Source organism: Hippocampus guttulatus, chromosome 14 (genome assembly GCF_054856545.1).
Source record: "Hippocampus guttulatus isolate MCC_2025c chromosome 14, RoL_Hgut_1.0, whole genome shotgun sequence".
NCBI classification, from domain to species: domain Eukaryota; kingdom Metazoa; phylum Chordata; class Actinopteri; order Syngnathiformes; family Syngnathidae; genus Hippocampus; species Hippocampus guttulatus.
Genome location: NC_141274.1, coordinates 11,412,767 through 11,429,205, shown reverse-complemented (window position 1 = coordinate 11,429,205; position 16,439 = coordinate 11,412,767). Strand labels below are relative to the sequence as shown.

The window sequence follows — 16,439 nt, the reverse complement described above, 5'->3', positions numbered from 1 at the left end:
CCTGTACTAGGTCAACATATGCTAAAAAAGGCAAGACCATAGAAAAAAGACATTTCCGAAGGTTTTTCCCTCTCCCTCATGGCTGAACAAATTGCCATTTATTCAAGCAGGCTTGTTATAGCATTGCCGTGCTCGCAAGCTCGCGGGTGTAAATTTAACAATGAGATGCGGGGGATTAGCTGAAGTACTAGGCACAGGTCTCTTTGCCAGACCATGACGTACAAGCGAAGCACCTCCATGTGGGGGAGTGCAAACCATACGAGTTGCCTTGTCCCCCCCTGCGCACTATAACCAGTTCTACCCGGCGCGACTCTAACATACAAGTAACTTGTTCCAAACACTTTCTGAATACCTTGAGATAAGCCGTTGTGACGAAGGAGAAAGGATCGTGGAAAAGACCGACAAGCATGTATCAGATCAAACTTGAGGGTCACACCCCCATAACCGTCAACATGAATATTATGCTGTCAAATGAGCATTTTCAGTCACTGGTGACTATTCTAGACGCCTCCACATCGGCGAGAGAAGGATTAGGAGGCACTTCCTATCCAGTGTCAGAGGTCATCATGAAAACAGCGGTGACGTGCTACGAGTCGATCCCATTATACCGAGGCTGCAAACAAGGCTTATTTTCACTCATGACTGATTTGAGAATTAGGCCTTTCATAGCTAATCAAAGTAGTGCTTCAAATATTGGAAGAATTAAACACAGTCGAACCACAAATACTTTTCCGAAATTTGGCTGCTTACCGGGACCCACATTTCCTTAAATACTGTATGTCATGAAATGCAACCACAAAAACGTACAGTGCTATGACCAAATGTAAAAACGACAGTTGATTAATTAACCAGACGGGAATAAAAGTCTGCAACATTTCCAAGCATAACTTACTCAACTTAAAATGAATACTTCATTTAAAGTGGTGCATCGAGATGCGAGCCTTTGACTTGCAAGGAAAAATTCGAGACACAAGTGCTGTATGGTGGCAGTGAGCTCAACTCACTTCAAATAGTCAAAAAAGACAACAAAAAAAGGGTTCTTCATGCTATTTAAAGCCACTCTGAGTTGAGATTTACTTTCAAAATGAACAAAATTAATAATAATAATAATCCATCCATCCATCCATTTTCCGAACCGCTCAATCCTCACTAGGGTCGCGGGGGGTGCTGGAGCCTATCCCAGCCGTCTTCGGGCAGTAGGCGGGGGACACCCTGAACCAGTTGCCAGCCAATCGCAGGGCACACAGAGACGAACAACCATGCACGCTCACACACACACCTAGGGACAATTTAGAGCGTCCAATCAGCCTGCCATGCATGTTTTTTGGAATATGGGAGGAAACCGGAGTACCCGGAGAAAACCCACGCAGGCCCGGGGAGAACATGCAAACTCCACACAGGGAGGCCGGAGCTGGAATTGAACCCGGTACCTCTGCACTGTGAAGCCGACGTGCTAACCACTGGACTACCGGGCCGCCTAATAATAATAATAATAATAATAATAATAATACAGGTAATAATTAAAATTGTGTGTTTTAAATACATCATCGCTTTTCCTTATGGTGCAGATAAAGTTATGTCTGTTTACCATTTAGGAGAGTCCATTTAGCTTAATGCCTACAATCCAAAACGTCATAGAAGGACTAACAATCAGCATCTTTGCAACAGTTTTAAAACCCTTGAAACCAGTGGTCCCCAACATTTTTTTTTTTGCATCACAGACTACTTTCGAACAAGTCCATGCTTTTCATGGATTATGTTTACTTCAACTTGCAAACCAAAGTTCCACATTTGGACAGACACCATCATATATTCTTTACCCACTTCGAAAACATCTATTATAACTACGGGTTGCTGAGAACTGTCTCCATATAACAGCATACTGTATCCGTTTGTCTGTATTACATGGCGGCCGCCATAAAGTGCAGCTCAACATCCATTGAATTGAAGCGCTACGACTGGCAAAAAAAAAAAATCTTTGCATTCTTATGAACTGCAACAATATTGGAACAAATAAAACCTTATCTCAAGGCAGCACCGTGTCATTTTATTATTTAAAAAAAACACGAAGTTTCAATCGCTCTGACTTCAGATCAAACATTTTTGTTTGGTATCATTACTTGGGAAGAAAAAAAATTAATGCGCACATTTCATCATCATTTCATCGGCTGAACTGAGTTTATACTAAGAAAAAAAAAGCATACAGTCTCACATTGACTGTCACAAATTCTTATAGAGGTGCAGTGAAGAACAAATTAATATATATGAGAAGAATTTGAGGAACACTTTTTTTCTTCATGTATTGCGCAAGTATCGCATCGGGATTCAAAGCACTCAGATTTGGAGTCGGGTGATTTAAAAAAATAAAAAGGTGTGATCGGGACATCTCTCGCTTGTACAAAGGCACATTTGTCAAAATGTTGTAACCTTACCAGAATATCATCAGCTTCAGCCAATTCCATCTCGAGATCTGCTGACCAAACCATCCCAGGCAGGTTTGGACAAGTTAACCGGTCGTCAAAAGAGCCCCACTGAAGTTCTGCCATCCCAAAGCGCGAAGAGGACGTTGACTAAAAAGCGGAGAACGCCGCAGGCAGAGGCTCAATTCAAAGCCACTCTCATTCATTCACTCCACCAGATTTTCTACTCTCGTCTCATTTTGGCTCTCTCACACGCGCCGGTGACATAAACTGGGGAAGATAAACCGTCTGAGCGGAGACGGCCAAATCCCTATTAGCTTCTCATTCGGTGAGGTCAGAGCAGCCCGGAATGGGACCTAATCTCACTCCGGTGGCTAAAATTAACCCGAGTTAAAAACGTAACATTGGCCATCCACCATGCCCTCCCACGCTGATGCGCTACAGCAGAGGAACAAACATTATAAACAACTATTTAAACAACACCCAGACGATAACAATTCACTCTGGTGATAAGAGCGCCCCGTTCAAAGCGCAGCACAAATGAAGTTGCTTCTTCAAAACAAGTAAGAATGAGCAATGGCTCATTCGCCACATGTTCACATCTTGCGTTTCACAAATTCATCCTTTGAAAACTTTTCTCGATGAAACTTATCTTCAGCTATTTGCAGACAAACTAACGTAGTCACGTTTATACTTTGACTGAAACGCTCCAAGTCGACGTACGTGCACTGTGCCTGGATGGCGTTTTGGGGATCCACATACACTGTGTTACATTGTATAACATTTTATTAATCCACAAACAAGATGGTGACAGTCAAAGAAGACGCTGTTGGGTCTGGCGGGCGCATTATGCAGCGGAGGGAAAAGTATAAGCCGGGCAGCAGAGCCGAGCAACGGCTAAGCTAATGGCTAGCCACTCAAATGTATAATACAATATTGTATATTATTGTGAATGTAATAGACGGGATTATATCAGTTGTTTTTGCAGATATAGATTACTGCATATGACTGACTGCTGTGATAGTCTACATGTGTTGCGGCACCGCTTGAGTTGAGATATCTGTTGCTTAAAGGGGAAATTTTGAGGTTGACTTCCCCTTTAAAATTAAGTTAATTTATTTCTGAGACTAGATCTGCAATAGGATTCCAAACGAGGACACTATGTTAATTCTTATTTTTATTTATAATCACGTAATTACGACCATCCTGTCATTGATGTTAGTTTTGTTCATGCATTTATGTACCACAACTGAGCGTAGAAATGAACAGCCACGATGGCTTGTATATTGGAAAACTCGTAAATCAATGTACCACACTATTATGTATGACAATGTTGATCAAATATGTATTGGTATGCAGGTATAATATTCCTAAATGTTTGGCAAAAGTGGCAAACCAAACAAATTCAAAAATTTCTGGAAATTATTCACATCCAGAGAAATTAAGGTTTTAAAATGCCCACAAATATATCTTTCATTGTATTTAATGCATGTTTAGGGGTACAATATACACACAGCAAATCACAAAGCGTTACTGTCGGAGTCTATCAGCACACGCACACGGTGAAAACAATACCAGCCACATGCAGTCGCAGCTGTTGAAAATATACCGCAATAACTGACCCAAGGCAGCCACCAAGGGTAAACCGAACGATTGCGCTCTTACAAAAGGTCAACAACTGTTACATGCACGTGTCCAACTTCGACAGATCTTTTAAAGCACATGAGGAGACTGGTAGGCTTAGGGCAATATTAGGTCCGAGACTAAGTTGTTCATAAAATCTGGAAATCTCAACGTCCTACAACAAGCGCTTCATTCAAACAATAGTACAATGGAAAAGTTGAGGCCATTATCCTGCTCCTGCTCCCCGCGCCTTCCCTTCTGCATGATCCCTATCCGAGTCGCCTTCCAGCCCACGGTCAGCTCTCGTATGGCCACAAAACACAGAGAGATACATATATCTAGTCACCTATAGGTCATGAACCATATTAATGGTCAGCCATGTGTTAAATTTGGACAAGGGTTTAATATGAAGACAGAGAGCAGGAGCAGCCTTGTCACTTTGATAAATTAAACGGTCCATTCAAAGAATTTATCTATTTATAACATTATATCTAGTTTATGAGGTGAACCGAGGATGGGAAACCGCTGTTCGGTGTGATGAAGTGTAATGTAAACTGCAATCAAAAGCATGAACATACGCTTAAATAAAAAGCTCTCTCAGTGTCACAACCGAGCATTATATTACCTCTTATTTCTGTGCTTAATTTACGGTGCTTCAAGTGTTCAGATGGAGACGTCACATATCTGCCTTGTGTTACAGGCTACAATAAAGTCAAATGTGTGGAAATTTACTTTAAATTTAAACTATTAGAAAAACATGCAGTTAGGTGTTAAAATGTCACTCGTGACAAGTCGTTACTCAAATGTTAAATTGGAATGAAACTTGGGCCATGTTCAAGAAACTTGTTTTTTTTTTTTTAACAAATGATCAAAATGGATATTGTGTATCGTGTAATTGACAGTAAAAAAAATAGTTACTTTGTAGAGTCTGTAGTTGTTTACTTTAGCTAAGTAAAGTCAAAACCAGAGGCAGGTTAACACCCAGAATATGTTACAGTCACACTAACCCATCATCACCACCTGTTGGCCCAGTTTCTGCAACAGTAGCCTTAAAGGGGAAGTCCACCCAAACATTTTCCTGACAATAATATGTTTTACGCGCCCCCACTAATCTAAACACTTAATATTGTGTTTGTGGAATATGAGTTAAGGAGCAAAAATCCACCCGTCTTTCTTTATCTAAGGGGCAGCCATTTTGCCTCTTGCTGCTGACCGAAAATGACATCACAGTTGCTTGAAGCTCAGGTAAACTCCACAAACAGAACATTAATCAGAATATCGTGCTTAGACTCGTGGGGCTGCATTGCACATGTTATTGTTGAGGAAATTTGGGGGTGCAACTTCCCTTTTGAGTTCTATGAAACAGTCATAGCAACAACCTAGTGGTCTCCGAACACCTTAGGTCAAGTCAAGTCAATATAGAAGAGTCTCAACGGGCTTTCACGTGCCCATATCTGACAAATATTAACGAGATCCCCTGATTTTATGAACCGCACAGAAAAAAAAAATGCAGCCGGAGTATTCTCAGAATTTGATATATCATCCTTTATTGGTACGCGACAGCTGCAGTTTATTATTCTGGGAAAGTCACCTCGAGAGTGACGTCACTCAAGTGAAACCACATTCAGTCGTGACTCATGGCTTTTTGTTTTACGAAATAATACAATAGAGGGAGGGAATACCTATGAAACACACTGCTAGGCGGCGTAAAAGAGGCAACAACGTGCAATTTTCATGTGCAGTCGGTGTGTTGCTGTCACACCTTGACAGGGTACATGTCCATGTGGCGTGTACGATTGACATTGCAAAGAAAAGACAAGTGCACATGATATTGCCAGTTATATTAAATCTAGCAAATACAGAAGGTAAAACGTGTCTTAAGGTTGGCAAAGTCATGTAAACCAAGGTTTACTCCCCACCGTTGGAGGGGAGTAGTGACCTTTCGACAAGTGACATGTATGTGTGTTGTGTACTATTTGGTGGCAAAGATAAGACAAGTTCACGATATTGTCACCAATGAAACTATAGCAAATATAAAGACAGGAAAACACGACTCGGTGTTGGAAATATTCTTATAAGTGAATGATTAACCACACTGGAGGGAACTAATGACTCTCTCGTAAGTGACACGTCCATGTGTTGTGTACAATTTGCGTGGCAAAGACAAGTTGACGATATTGTCAATAATGCTATATATAGCAAATAGGGAAAACATTAAGGTTAGCAAGATCCCTGCACGTTGACGTTAAACCACCACTCGAGTGGAAGTAGTTAACCTCGTGGCTATGATAGGAATATAACGTCACCAGTTAGAAAACGTGGGACATTTTATGGATTAGTAGTAAAGTTTGGATTATTGTTTCCCAGGCCTCAAATCCTAGGATCATTGCCCACCACCAGACAAACTTTTGTGGGCGCACCTCACACTCATACTTCTCGGCTTCGTCGAGAAAGCCCCAGTGAAGTCAAACTTTGCCCCCCACTTTCTGTCCCAATCCCCGAGTAACTTATTTTCACTTTTTCGTCAACAGTTGTCAACTTTTCCTACCTGCAAGGAGTCGGCGGCCATCTTGCTTGTCGCCTTTGAATCAAATCCTACGGGGAGAGAGGAGGGGAGGTGGAACTCCGAAAACAAGTTTCTTTTTTGGACGTTTCCAGGCACAAACGTCGATTTTCGGTCATCTCGGGTAAGATAAACTCCCCATGGTTGTCTTGTTTCGCGCCCGCCCGCGCCGCTGTGCTCGCTACTTGCAAAAAAAAAAAAAAAATTAAGTGAAGACTAAAGGCTATCCCAGTGTAGTTGGAGAAAGAGGCGGTGGTTAAGGGTGGAAGCGTCCGCCCAGAGAAGCCGAGTCACCGCCAACAAGTACCGACCACCTCCAAACTCATCTCACTCAATCACTCACGTTCCCAAAAAGTAAGAATTATACACAGGAGCCCCCGTGCTAATCACGTCCACACATTCGAAACTTAACACGAACATCGGGGACGAGGAGGGCCCTGTTGGACCAACATTTTTGCTTGAATTTAGTACACAAAGCAGTGATTCCCAACCACTGTGCACATTGGTGCAGACATTCAAATTCACTTATCGGATCCAAATATGATCAATTTATATTCAGTGTTGCAATTAGTGTTCCAACTTCCACCAGAACAATTAAATCCACTTATCCACTGCATGGCATAAACTGCACCAAACGCAGTGTTTCCCAACTTCTCCTGCGCCAAGGAACATACATTAAGATGTCACGACACAGTACCAAAAAAAAAAGTTCCAAACCGTATATGAAGCGATGCCTTGAGATACAAGTTTAACTCGTTCCGCGGCCGCGCTCGAACCTCAAAAACCCATGTATCTCAGATCATCTTTGCCCACTGAAATGAATGGAAATTCCATTAATCCATTAACAAAAAAAATTGTAGTTTTTTTTAAATCTGGAAAAAAAATGTTTTTCAATATTTTCTCATCCATCAGATTTTTTTCTGTAAATATTTCACATTTTCCCCTCTGCTTCTTGGAAAAAGTATATTGGCTGTTCAACGTTGTTTGAAGAACCTGGTTTCTGAGTTTGGTCATGTGACATTCGAAAGCCGAGCCGTGGTAGGTCGTAACCTGAGCCCTGAGCAACTGTGATGGATAAAAATGGGTGAATTTTGCTGCTTAATTGATATTTCTTAAACGCAATATTTATCAGAATAACGTGTTTAGATTACTGGGGCAGCATAGAACATACTGTATCTTTAAGAACATTTTTGACTCGACTTCCCATTGAAACTATTTGCCTTTGTTCAATATTGTTATACTGCCGATAAAAATGTGCTTCCCCCCGCCCCCAACAGCTATTTTACCCAGTTTAGTTCCTAGCAACAGTTGCCATTCACACTGTTAAATGAATAGATTATTTGTTAGCAACTCATGATTATTCCAAATAGATAACAATGGCGTCGTAAAAAAGACAAACGTTGTGCTGTCTCGTGTAGCAGTGGCGAGTAAATAAGTATAAATTGACTGCATGGTTTGCATATTTCATTAATCCCTCCTAGAATTAGTTTGGAACGCTAAAAGAATGGGGGTTCTTTGTATTCAATCTTTTTCTTTGTTAAATTGATTTGCATTCACTCAACATTTGCTTTATTAGTACTGTAAATCCAACATTTTTATACCAAGGATATCAGCATTTAAAAAAAAAAATCGATATTCTTGAATGTACGTCATAAAATATGTAGTTGAAATAATTACCGGTATAATATATCACTTATACTGCACGTCCCTTTGTTTGCAAAAGAATACTTTTTCTACCTTGCCTTGTAAAAATATCACACCTGGATTGTGTCCACTTTGTGAGCATGATCTTGACGAACGGCTGTTACATCATAATGATGACATGATTCATGGTGCATCCTGTCCGGAGCACCTGTCCCCCCCATCAGCCTCTGACGATGGTCACCGTGGATACATGACAACACAGCACACATTATCATAGGCTTGAATGGATGCACAAGGTAAATACATTTCACCCGACAAGACCTCGCTGGGTTTTTTTTTCTTCTAATTTTCATTAAAAGGGCAATGTTCAGTTTATGAGACCACAATGATGTTGTTGTTCGCATCATTACAAAGAGCTTCCAGCCAGGACATGTGAGGTCTGTTTCGTAGCGAATTAGATAGCGCAGAGGCTAGTTAGTCTTCTCGTCGAGGTGTGACATGTCATGCAGCAGCCCCAGAGGACACGACTCAAACTCTTGTCCTTTGGTTTCGTCATAGCAACTCCTTCTGATCCAGCTGGCTTGGCAACTCCAAAGTAAACTCTCTTGTTTGGCGCAACTGTCACACTGCAGACGTCAGCGGGTTGAACAGCATCTGCATTACTGTACAATCCATTCAACTGTTTTTCACCAACGCCATCCACTGATGAATTTGGGTGTCTGGTATGAGTCCTGATAGCCTTTCTTTGCATCTGTGAGTTACTCAGTTGCAGTATGATTTCTTGTCTTGCTCCTGCAGGGCTGGCTGTGAATGTTTGGTGACGGCCAGAGGGGCTGTGGGTGCGCACTGACAACCATGCTTGAGTCTGCCTGCTCCTGAACAGATGTGGCTATATCACAGTGTGGGAACGTGTGCGTGTGTGAATAAGGTATCCATTCTGAAGTGCTTTGAGTGTGTCCTGAAAAACGCGATATAAACCTGATGTATTATTACGAAGAAAATTTTGACTTGACTTCCACTTTAATGTCAATTGTACAAATATACATTTATTGATAACATGTCACATGCAGTTTAAGAGCGAGCTAGTGTCGGAGGAACAGGATAAGCAATGTGCATGTCACTTATGACTAAGATTAAGCTTGTGCAAAACAGTTACGTGAGGGATTTAAGTCTACAAGCAACGAGTGCAATCATGTTCTCCACTGCCACTTTGGTCCGTGGATGTTTGCCTCCAATAAAATGGATTATTGCTTGGGATAAGAGTAATATAATGATTGGTTAGTTTCATGGAGCCGGCAGGAAACTGCTGTTGCTCCAGCAAAGTTATGAATGCTCTGTCTTAAGCTGAAAATGTGCGGTTTTCCAGGCGGCTTCAGGCAGCTTTTGGAATCCTCCCCGTGACATTGTGGCGACCCGGGGGTTTTCAGGAATTTCAATCATATGTCGCCACTCCAAATGCCGCCAAACACGTTCTGTAAAGGTGTAAATTCCCACCGTATTTCAAAGAGGTTGACATGGCATGCCGAGGACGCAAATATATAAGATCATATAATCAAAAGATGTTTGAGGGTGAAATGTTGTTTCATGGCGACCGCATATGTGACAGTTTTGGGGGAAATGGAATTTCAGCCTCAAACATTCTGGATGCAAATTCACATTTCACTTTCTCAAAACAATGCGGCGTGCAAATTTGGGCGAAAAGCATCACCCATGATGGAAAACAGATGAGAGTGACGGATGGACATTACAGCATTTGTGTGTCATAAGGCCAAAACCGGGAAGCTCTTACGGGACTACAGTATGAGATTAAGGGGGATGAGTCCAACTATTGATGACTGGCCAGGGATTATATGAGCTCAGATAAGTGAAGGGCTTTGGCCTTGTAAACTTTCGCTCATATCGTTTTACTCTTCTCATCTTCAAACTTTTTGTATGTGATTGTGTGTGTGTGTGTGTGGGGGGGGGGGGGGGGTTCATAGAGAATCATAAAAAAAAAAATCCTTCAACATTCCAAAAGCATGCATGGCATGGCAAAATTCTCCCTCGGTGTGAATGTGAGCGCGGATGGTTGTTCGTTTCTGTGTGCCCTGCGATTGGCTGGCCACGGGTTCAGTGTGTCCCCCCGCCAACTACCCTAAAACAGCTGGGATAAGCTCCAGCACCCCCCCCCCCCCCGACCCTTGTGAGGACAAGGGGAGTGGAAATGGATGGATGGATAATACAAAATAATGCATGTCAGCAAGATTTACGAGTATATTACATCAAAACAAATCAAGATGTTAGTCATTCACTGTGATTCGAACTTTAATGAAAACAAATGCCTGTTGTCTGTCTCCTTCTATCGGTCACCGGTTGTGAATCTTTCCAGTCTTTATCTCTCCGCCTCGAAAAGTCATTTTTATTCAATATCCTTGAAATCCATTTTAAGGTACCGTCTATTCTCTTTGACCTCACTGTTAAGACAATTCAGGGGCACTATCAAAGTGACTAGGGCAGACGAGTAGTGTGTCTTATACTAGTTTTTTTTCCCTCTACTGCTGCCACCATTGGCCTCCTTGTACGACTTTACACTGGACATCAAATAAGTGTTCAAACGACTTTTTAATATCTTCGATACCCAGCCTGTGTTCCGCAGACTAAGGCACAAAATAACCAAAAGCTTTAAAGAAAAAAAATACAGCCATGTTTTTTTATTTTATATCGGACACAGCTGCAGCATTGTTTTGGGCAGAATGAAGACACGCACACGCACGCACGCACACACACACACACACACACACACACACACACACACACACACACACACACACAAAAAACCCTTCATCTATTTGTATTCAAATTATTCAATGAGTCGTCAATGAGTCGTGATTACAGCTCCCAAAAAGGTGTCAGTTAGTCCTTAGGCCATTGGCATTGCAGCATAACAAACAAATAAAATCAGTTATATACATAAGGACAACTTACTGAATAATTACAAAAACACAGACTTGTTTTAATTAAATATATATATATATATATGTAAACCAAGCTAATTTCAAACAGGAAGCAGTGACATAGCGAAAATCTCCTATTTACAGCAAGCAGCATCTTCATTGCGTTCCTTCATACGCGCTTGTAATTTAAAAAAGCACATGGAAAGAAGCGGCGAGGCTAGAAAGATGCACTTGCCAGCGCGAACCAGAACACACAGTATAAAACATACACACCTATTATTATTATTTTATATATTTTTTACATTTCATAAAAACCTCAAACATCTTTGTTCAAGTCCAAATACTACAGCTCGATCAATTTTTCACTGGAGGTTTGATCAAAGCAGGGTACACGTCGTCCCCAAAAGACAATATAGTGAAGCTCCACCTAGTCGTGGTTTGCTATTCACGAACTCAACTCTTTGTGTTTTTATTTTCTGTGGAACCTGTTCTGTTATTTGCTGGAAAAATCATCCATTCATGTTTTTTTTAAACGTTGCAAGATGCCACAAGATGCCGCCAAAGCGTACAAGCACCTCAACTTGCAAGTTTGAGTTACCCCCGCGACCCCCAAAAAAAACAGAACAATGAAGGTAATATTCAGCAACTCACTTTTAGCAGGTTGGTGAAAGAGTCAAATGCACAAATTCAAAATGAGAACACCCGCAAGAAGCTGCTGTATGCCACAACTCACGCCCATACGATCACACACAGACTAACCAGCCAACCTTACTCACTAGGCCACGCACTTTAAAGGCACACATTCAACACACGAATACTACAGTACAGTAGTTATACTTCATAAAAGTAGTTTATTCCTGCCCATTCTCTTTCATCATGTTTGATGACCTGTTTTTTTAAAAAATATGACCCAGTGCTAATTTTCTCAATGTTGTTCACGCAAACAACTGCAACTTGTATGCCAAGCGACCGCTGTAACCAATTTAAAGTTCAGCATTCACCAAATTATTCGTTGAGAAACGGAGAGCACAACTAGTCTGTTTTTGTGCTTAGGCCATTTGCCGCCATCTTGTGGCATCTTGGTGCCAAGGAACTGTGTTGAAGTGGCATTAAGAGTTTCGTTTAGACAAAAATAGTCCTTTGTTGCCAACTTAGGGCAACTTTAGGCAATCATAAACTGGCATTAAGCACTCAGGGATCTGTCCCTATCTCACGGCAAAAAGCGGGGGTTCACTGTACTGTTTTTTTTTTGTTTTTGTTTGTTGTTTTTTTTTTTCCCCAAATCATCTCGAAAATATACGATGTAGTCGGGCTGCGAATGATGGCCCACAAAATCACGGGGCAATTTCGTAGCTCAAATCGCTAAACACAACCAAACAGCACATTGTCATGTCCTGCCTGAGGCCCCCCCCCCCCCCCCCCGCCCTGGCCGGCCCTCTGAAATGGAAGTGAAAGGAAGCCGCCGACCTGCAGGGATGGGGGCGGAACACGAGCTCGCCCCCCCTCCAGCCTCCCTCCCATTTGTGAGCAACACCAACTGTTTGCAGTTTGACGGCATATGCCATCACAAGTAGTCAACTCGTTTTAACTCCCATCGCATTTCCGCCAGGGGACACCTGGATGTCTCGCCCTTGTGTCATCCTCATCTCTCCCCCAAACTGCTCCGAGGATACGTCCCACCCTTCTTAGTTTTTGGGGTAGATCTTCTCATAGAAGAAATTTTGCGCCAACATGTAGAGTTCGCCATCCTTTTCCCGCACCGCATGGGCCCTGACAAACTGGAACTGCTCCAGGGCAAACTCGTAGAACTCGTTCTCCATCTTCCAGATGGCCGACTGCTGCAGTTTGGCCGTGGACTCCCTGGTGGGTGGCTTCTTCTCGCTGGTCTTCCTCAAGTGGGATTTCTTCCCTGTCATCACAAGAGGGAGGGACGGAGAATCAAGGCTCACCGTGAGATATAAAATATAATTACACTAAATAGCACAGAAACAGTACAAAATTCTCCTTTACAAAAACAATAATGCTCATTGGCCGACGTTGGCACACAGGTATTATTTTAATCGACTACATGTCATGGTAAAAACCTGTTGCGGTTCATGAAATTAAATACATTCATTATGCTAACGAGAAGAACGATGAGGAGGAGCTCCAGACAATATGGGAGTGATTTATGCCCCAATCATATGAGAGTTTTCTTTTTTCTTTCACCCAAAGCTAGTTGGAGTAATACATACTAAAGAGTACTTCTCGCAGATATTGTGTGCTCTAAAAATGAATTAATTAAAAAAAATAATCCATTTATACAGTAATCCTCTGCTGTGCGTGGGTGGGAAAGTCCCAATTCCCGCTGCTAATTGTGGAAAACTAAGTCCAGAACGAGACGATTAAAACAAATTACTGATAAGTAAACACTTGAATAATATTTCTAACTCATCTCATAACATTAGCCTGAAAGGTTTACAACACTCGTGCTCAAATGCCAGTTTTGTGTGATATCCAAAAATGAGACCAAGGTAAATCATTTCAGAACCCTTTCCACCATGAATGTGACCTTTTCAAGAGGCAAGTTTAAAAAAATAAACGTGCACAGCCTCATAATGGGGAATGTGACTGCATTCAGGAGTAACTCATCTCATGTTAAATGGGAGTCGGCACAGACTTAACGCCATTTAAAGTGCCTCTGATCAACCGCAATTCCATTTCAGATGTTTTAGTAGGCTTCTCCTGACATTTGTTTTTTTCTTTTTTTGCTTTCTAGCAGAAGCCTGAAGGTTTTCTGCTCGAACTGACTCCTTTTTTTCCCCCCCAAATCTACAGGTATATATCATGTAATTCATTCCACCTTGTTTAAAGTCCCAGTTCCAGCTGAAGAAATCATCCCAAAAGCATAATGCTGTCACAAGCGAGCTTGATTGTTGGTATGGTGTTCTTTTGGTGATAAGTGCTGTTGTGTTGAGTAAGGGAATTACCATCGGTTCCAATCAGCAGTTATAATGTTTGCACACAATCGAGCTTCTGCTACAAAGCAAAAAACAAAACAAAAAAAAAAACCATCAAGAAAGACCAACACAAACAGTTGAAATTTATTTAGGGTTCATCAGGTGGTGGCAAGTGTGTGCCTTGTTAAGTCTGAAACCACAACCCAGTTCTCAGGAGATGTGCAATCACATAACTTCGAAGTTGACTCATTTCCATGGCTTCTGAAGTCTGAGCATATATGCGTGAGTCCTAAAAATAGAAGAATGCTGATCGGTCGTGGTGAAATGAGGCTTAGCAAGTGCATAGGGAAAACGCCAGGTTTCACTGAGTGATTGGTAATTGCTGGGATCTGCTCAGACACTAATTAAGCGTGATTGAACAAGGAGGCAGGAATAAGGTCGAGCGCATAAAGCAGACTTTTGCCATCTTTTTTTTTTTTTTTGCCTTTAATCTCGCTTCACTCTATTCTCTGATGTCATTCCTCTTCGGTGATTACACGAAGGGAGAAAAGGTTTCTATTTGGATGCTGCTTAAAATTTAGTGGAGCCGAGGTGATGTGAGGCTGCAGCGCTCCCGGTGATCGCATCCATCACAAGACTCACGTGAGAGGACTGGAGAATAGAAGGTTATATTACCAGATGTAAAAACCGACCTTCATAATTAGTCACGTTATTAACAAGACTTCACACCCTGACAAGGGAATATATTTTTAGAGGTGTACACAACAGCCTCTGGTACCTCATCAATATGGCTACATGAAGAGGGAGTGGGTGGGTGGGTGGGGCTGTTCAGTGGTGCCTTGCCTCACAAGCTAAATTCTTTCTCTGATCAAGCTTTTAACTCACTATGAACATACATGAATATTTTTGTGACACATTTTTAATAAATATTGGTAAAAAGCTTAGAAAACGTATTTCAGAATGTGGCGGCCCGGTGGACCAGTGGTTAGCGTGTCGACCTCACAGTGCAGAGGTCCTGGGTTCAATAACCCGGCTCCAGCCTTCCTATGTGGAGTTTGCATGTTCTCCCCATGCCTGCGTGGGTTTTCTCCGGGTATTCCAGTTTCCTCCCACATTCCAAAAACATGCCTGGCTGATTGAACACTCCAAATTGTCCCTATGTGTGAGTGTGAGCGTGGATGGTTGTTCGTTTCTGTGTGCCCTGCGATTGGCTGGCAACCGGTTCAGGGTGTCCCCCCGCCTCCTGCCCGAAGACAGCTGGGATAGGTTCATTTTGTATTTGTGTGTTTGACTGAGGAAGTGTATCGATAAGCTTCAGAGATAGTCAGAAAATGCTATAATAAAGCCAATGATGATATTACCTCGCCGCTCTTTCATCATTTTCCAAAAGTCAATCCTCAATTTGCCATTTGGCAGCTGCAAAATGCTGTTGACAATGCTGCTTTGTTGAGAGTGTTCAATATGTGAGCGGGATTTAATTTTAGCAGGGCTTGCCATCATTCATCCTGGCTGCAGTCTTTGAAACGAATCAGTACATACGTTGGCGTGACGCGCGAGTGGACGTGGCGTAATCAATTTCATTGGGCCAACAAAAGGACGGTTAGCCAGTTTGACGCGCACCTGTTTTGTACAGATCGGTGGCCCCTTTGAAGAAGCGTGGCAGAGCGGCCTCCAGCATCATGACAAAGTCCTCCAGCTCTTCCGTCACGCCGACCAACATGTACTCGTTCACCAGGTTGTATTTCGCCTGCTCCAGAGCCCAATGGCTACCCACATTCCTGCCAAAGACAAGCGTTGGCATTTTTAATCCCACGTGGACACAGGAAATGCTCACAGGACAAGATAAGGGAATGGAGGACAGATAACGCAAGGAAGGATTAGGACAAAAAGGAAGGATAAAGACCGAAATATTCTGTGGAGGTGTAATTTTTTTTTGTTTAAAAAAAAGAGCTTATGAAACAAAAAAATGGGAGCTGTTTGATCTCTGTGATGGAAATAGTGGGCTAAATTCACTCCACACAAAGGCTGACACGATGAAAAATCAACTCTAATCCACATTAAACAGCTCAACTCAATGCAATTTCTTTTTACCAGATTTTTTTTGGCCTTAGAGCATGTCGTTAGCCGACAGGCATACAAACTTTATAATTGCTGAATGAATTTTTGAACGTTTTTGTCAAAACAAGAATTGCACAACACATTTAACGAGAGTCCACTTGCCTTGATTCAATCTTTGCAGATTACCGTTACCTGGATAATGATCGCAATTTATTTAATGAGTTATCAGCGTATGGCTAGATTATGTAAATATTGAGTT

General features: G+C 41.9%; 2 protein-coding genes and 1 long non-coding RNA gene across 6 annotated transcripts in view; 1 reads left to right on the top strand and 2 right to left on the bottom strand.

Moving 5' to 3' along the window:
- Positions 1-6,735, bottom strand: part of pkn2a (protein kinase N2a) — a 24,600-nt gene extending 17,865 nt beyond the window's left edge. Inside the window, exon 1 of one of the 2 annotated variants that reach the window (XM_086128518.1) lies at positions 6,592-6,735. In XM_086128518.1, the coding sequence (XP_085984644.1) occupies positions 6,592-6,612 (21 nt within the window). In that variant the 5' untranslated portion in view covers positions 6,613-6,735. Of the gene's footprint in view, positions 1-2,432; positions 2,677-6,591 lie in introns of those variants that run through there. The other variant, XM_086128517.1, reaches the window with a different exon arrangement.
- Positions 1-15,884, top strand: part of LOC147195077 (uncharacterized) — a 17,925-nt gene extending 2,041 nt beyond the window's left edge. Inside the window, exons 3-6 of one of the 2 annotated variants that reach the window (XR_015102773.1) lie at positions 6,575-6,730; positions 8,809-8,972; positions 9,049-9,178; positions 15,756-15,884. This is a non-coding gene — a long non-coding RNA (uncharacterized LOC147195077). The remainder of the gene's footprint in view (positions 1-6,574; positions 6,731-8,808; positions 8,973-9,048; positions 9,179-15,755) is intronic. The other variant, XR_015102774.1, reaches the window with a different exon arrangement.
- The window catches only part of hs2st1a (heparan sulfate 2-O-sulfotransferase 1a), a 24,344-nt gene continuing 18,737 nt past the window's right edge, over positions 10,833-16,439 (bottom strand). For both annotated transcript variants that reach the window (XM_086128520.1, XM_086128521.1), the window contains 2 exons: positions 15,743-15,900; positions 10,833-13,092 (listed from right to left, as the gene is read on the bottom strand). In XM_086128520.1, coding sequence (XP_085984646.1) covers positions 12,869-13,092; positions 15,743-15,900 — 382 coding nt within the window. In that variant the 3' untranslated portion in view covers positions 10,833-12,868. The remainder of the gene's footprint in view (positions 13,093-15,742; positions 15,901-16,439) is intronic.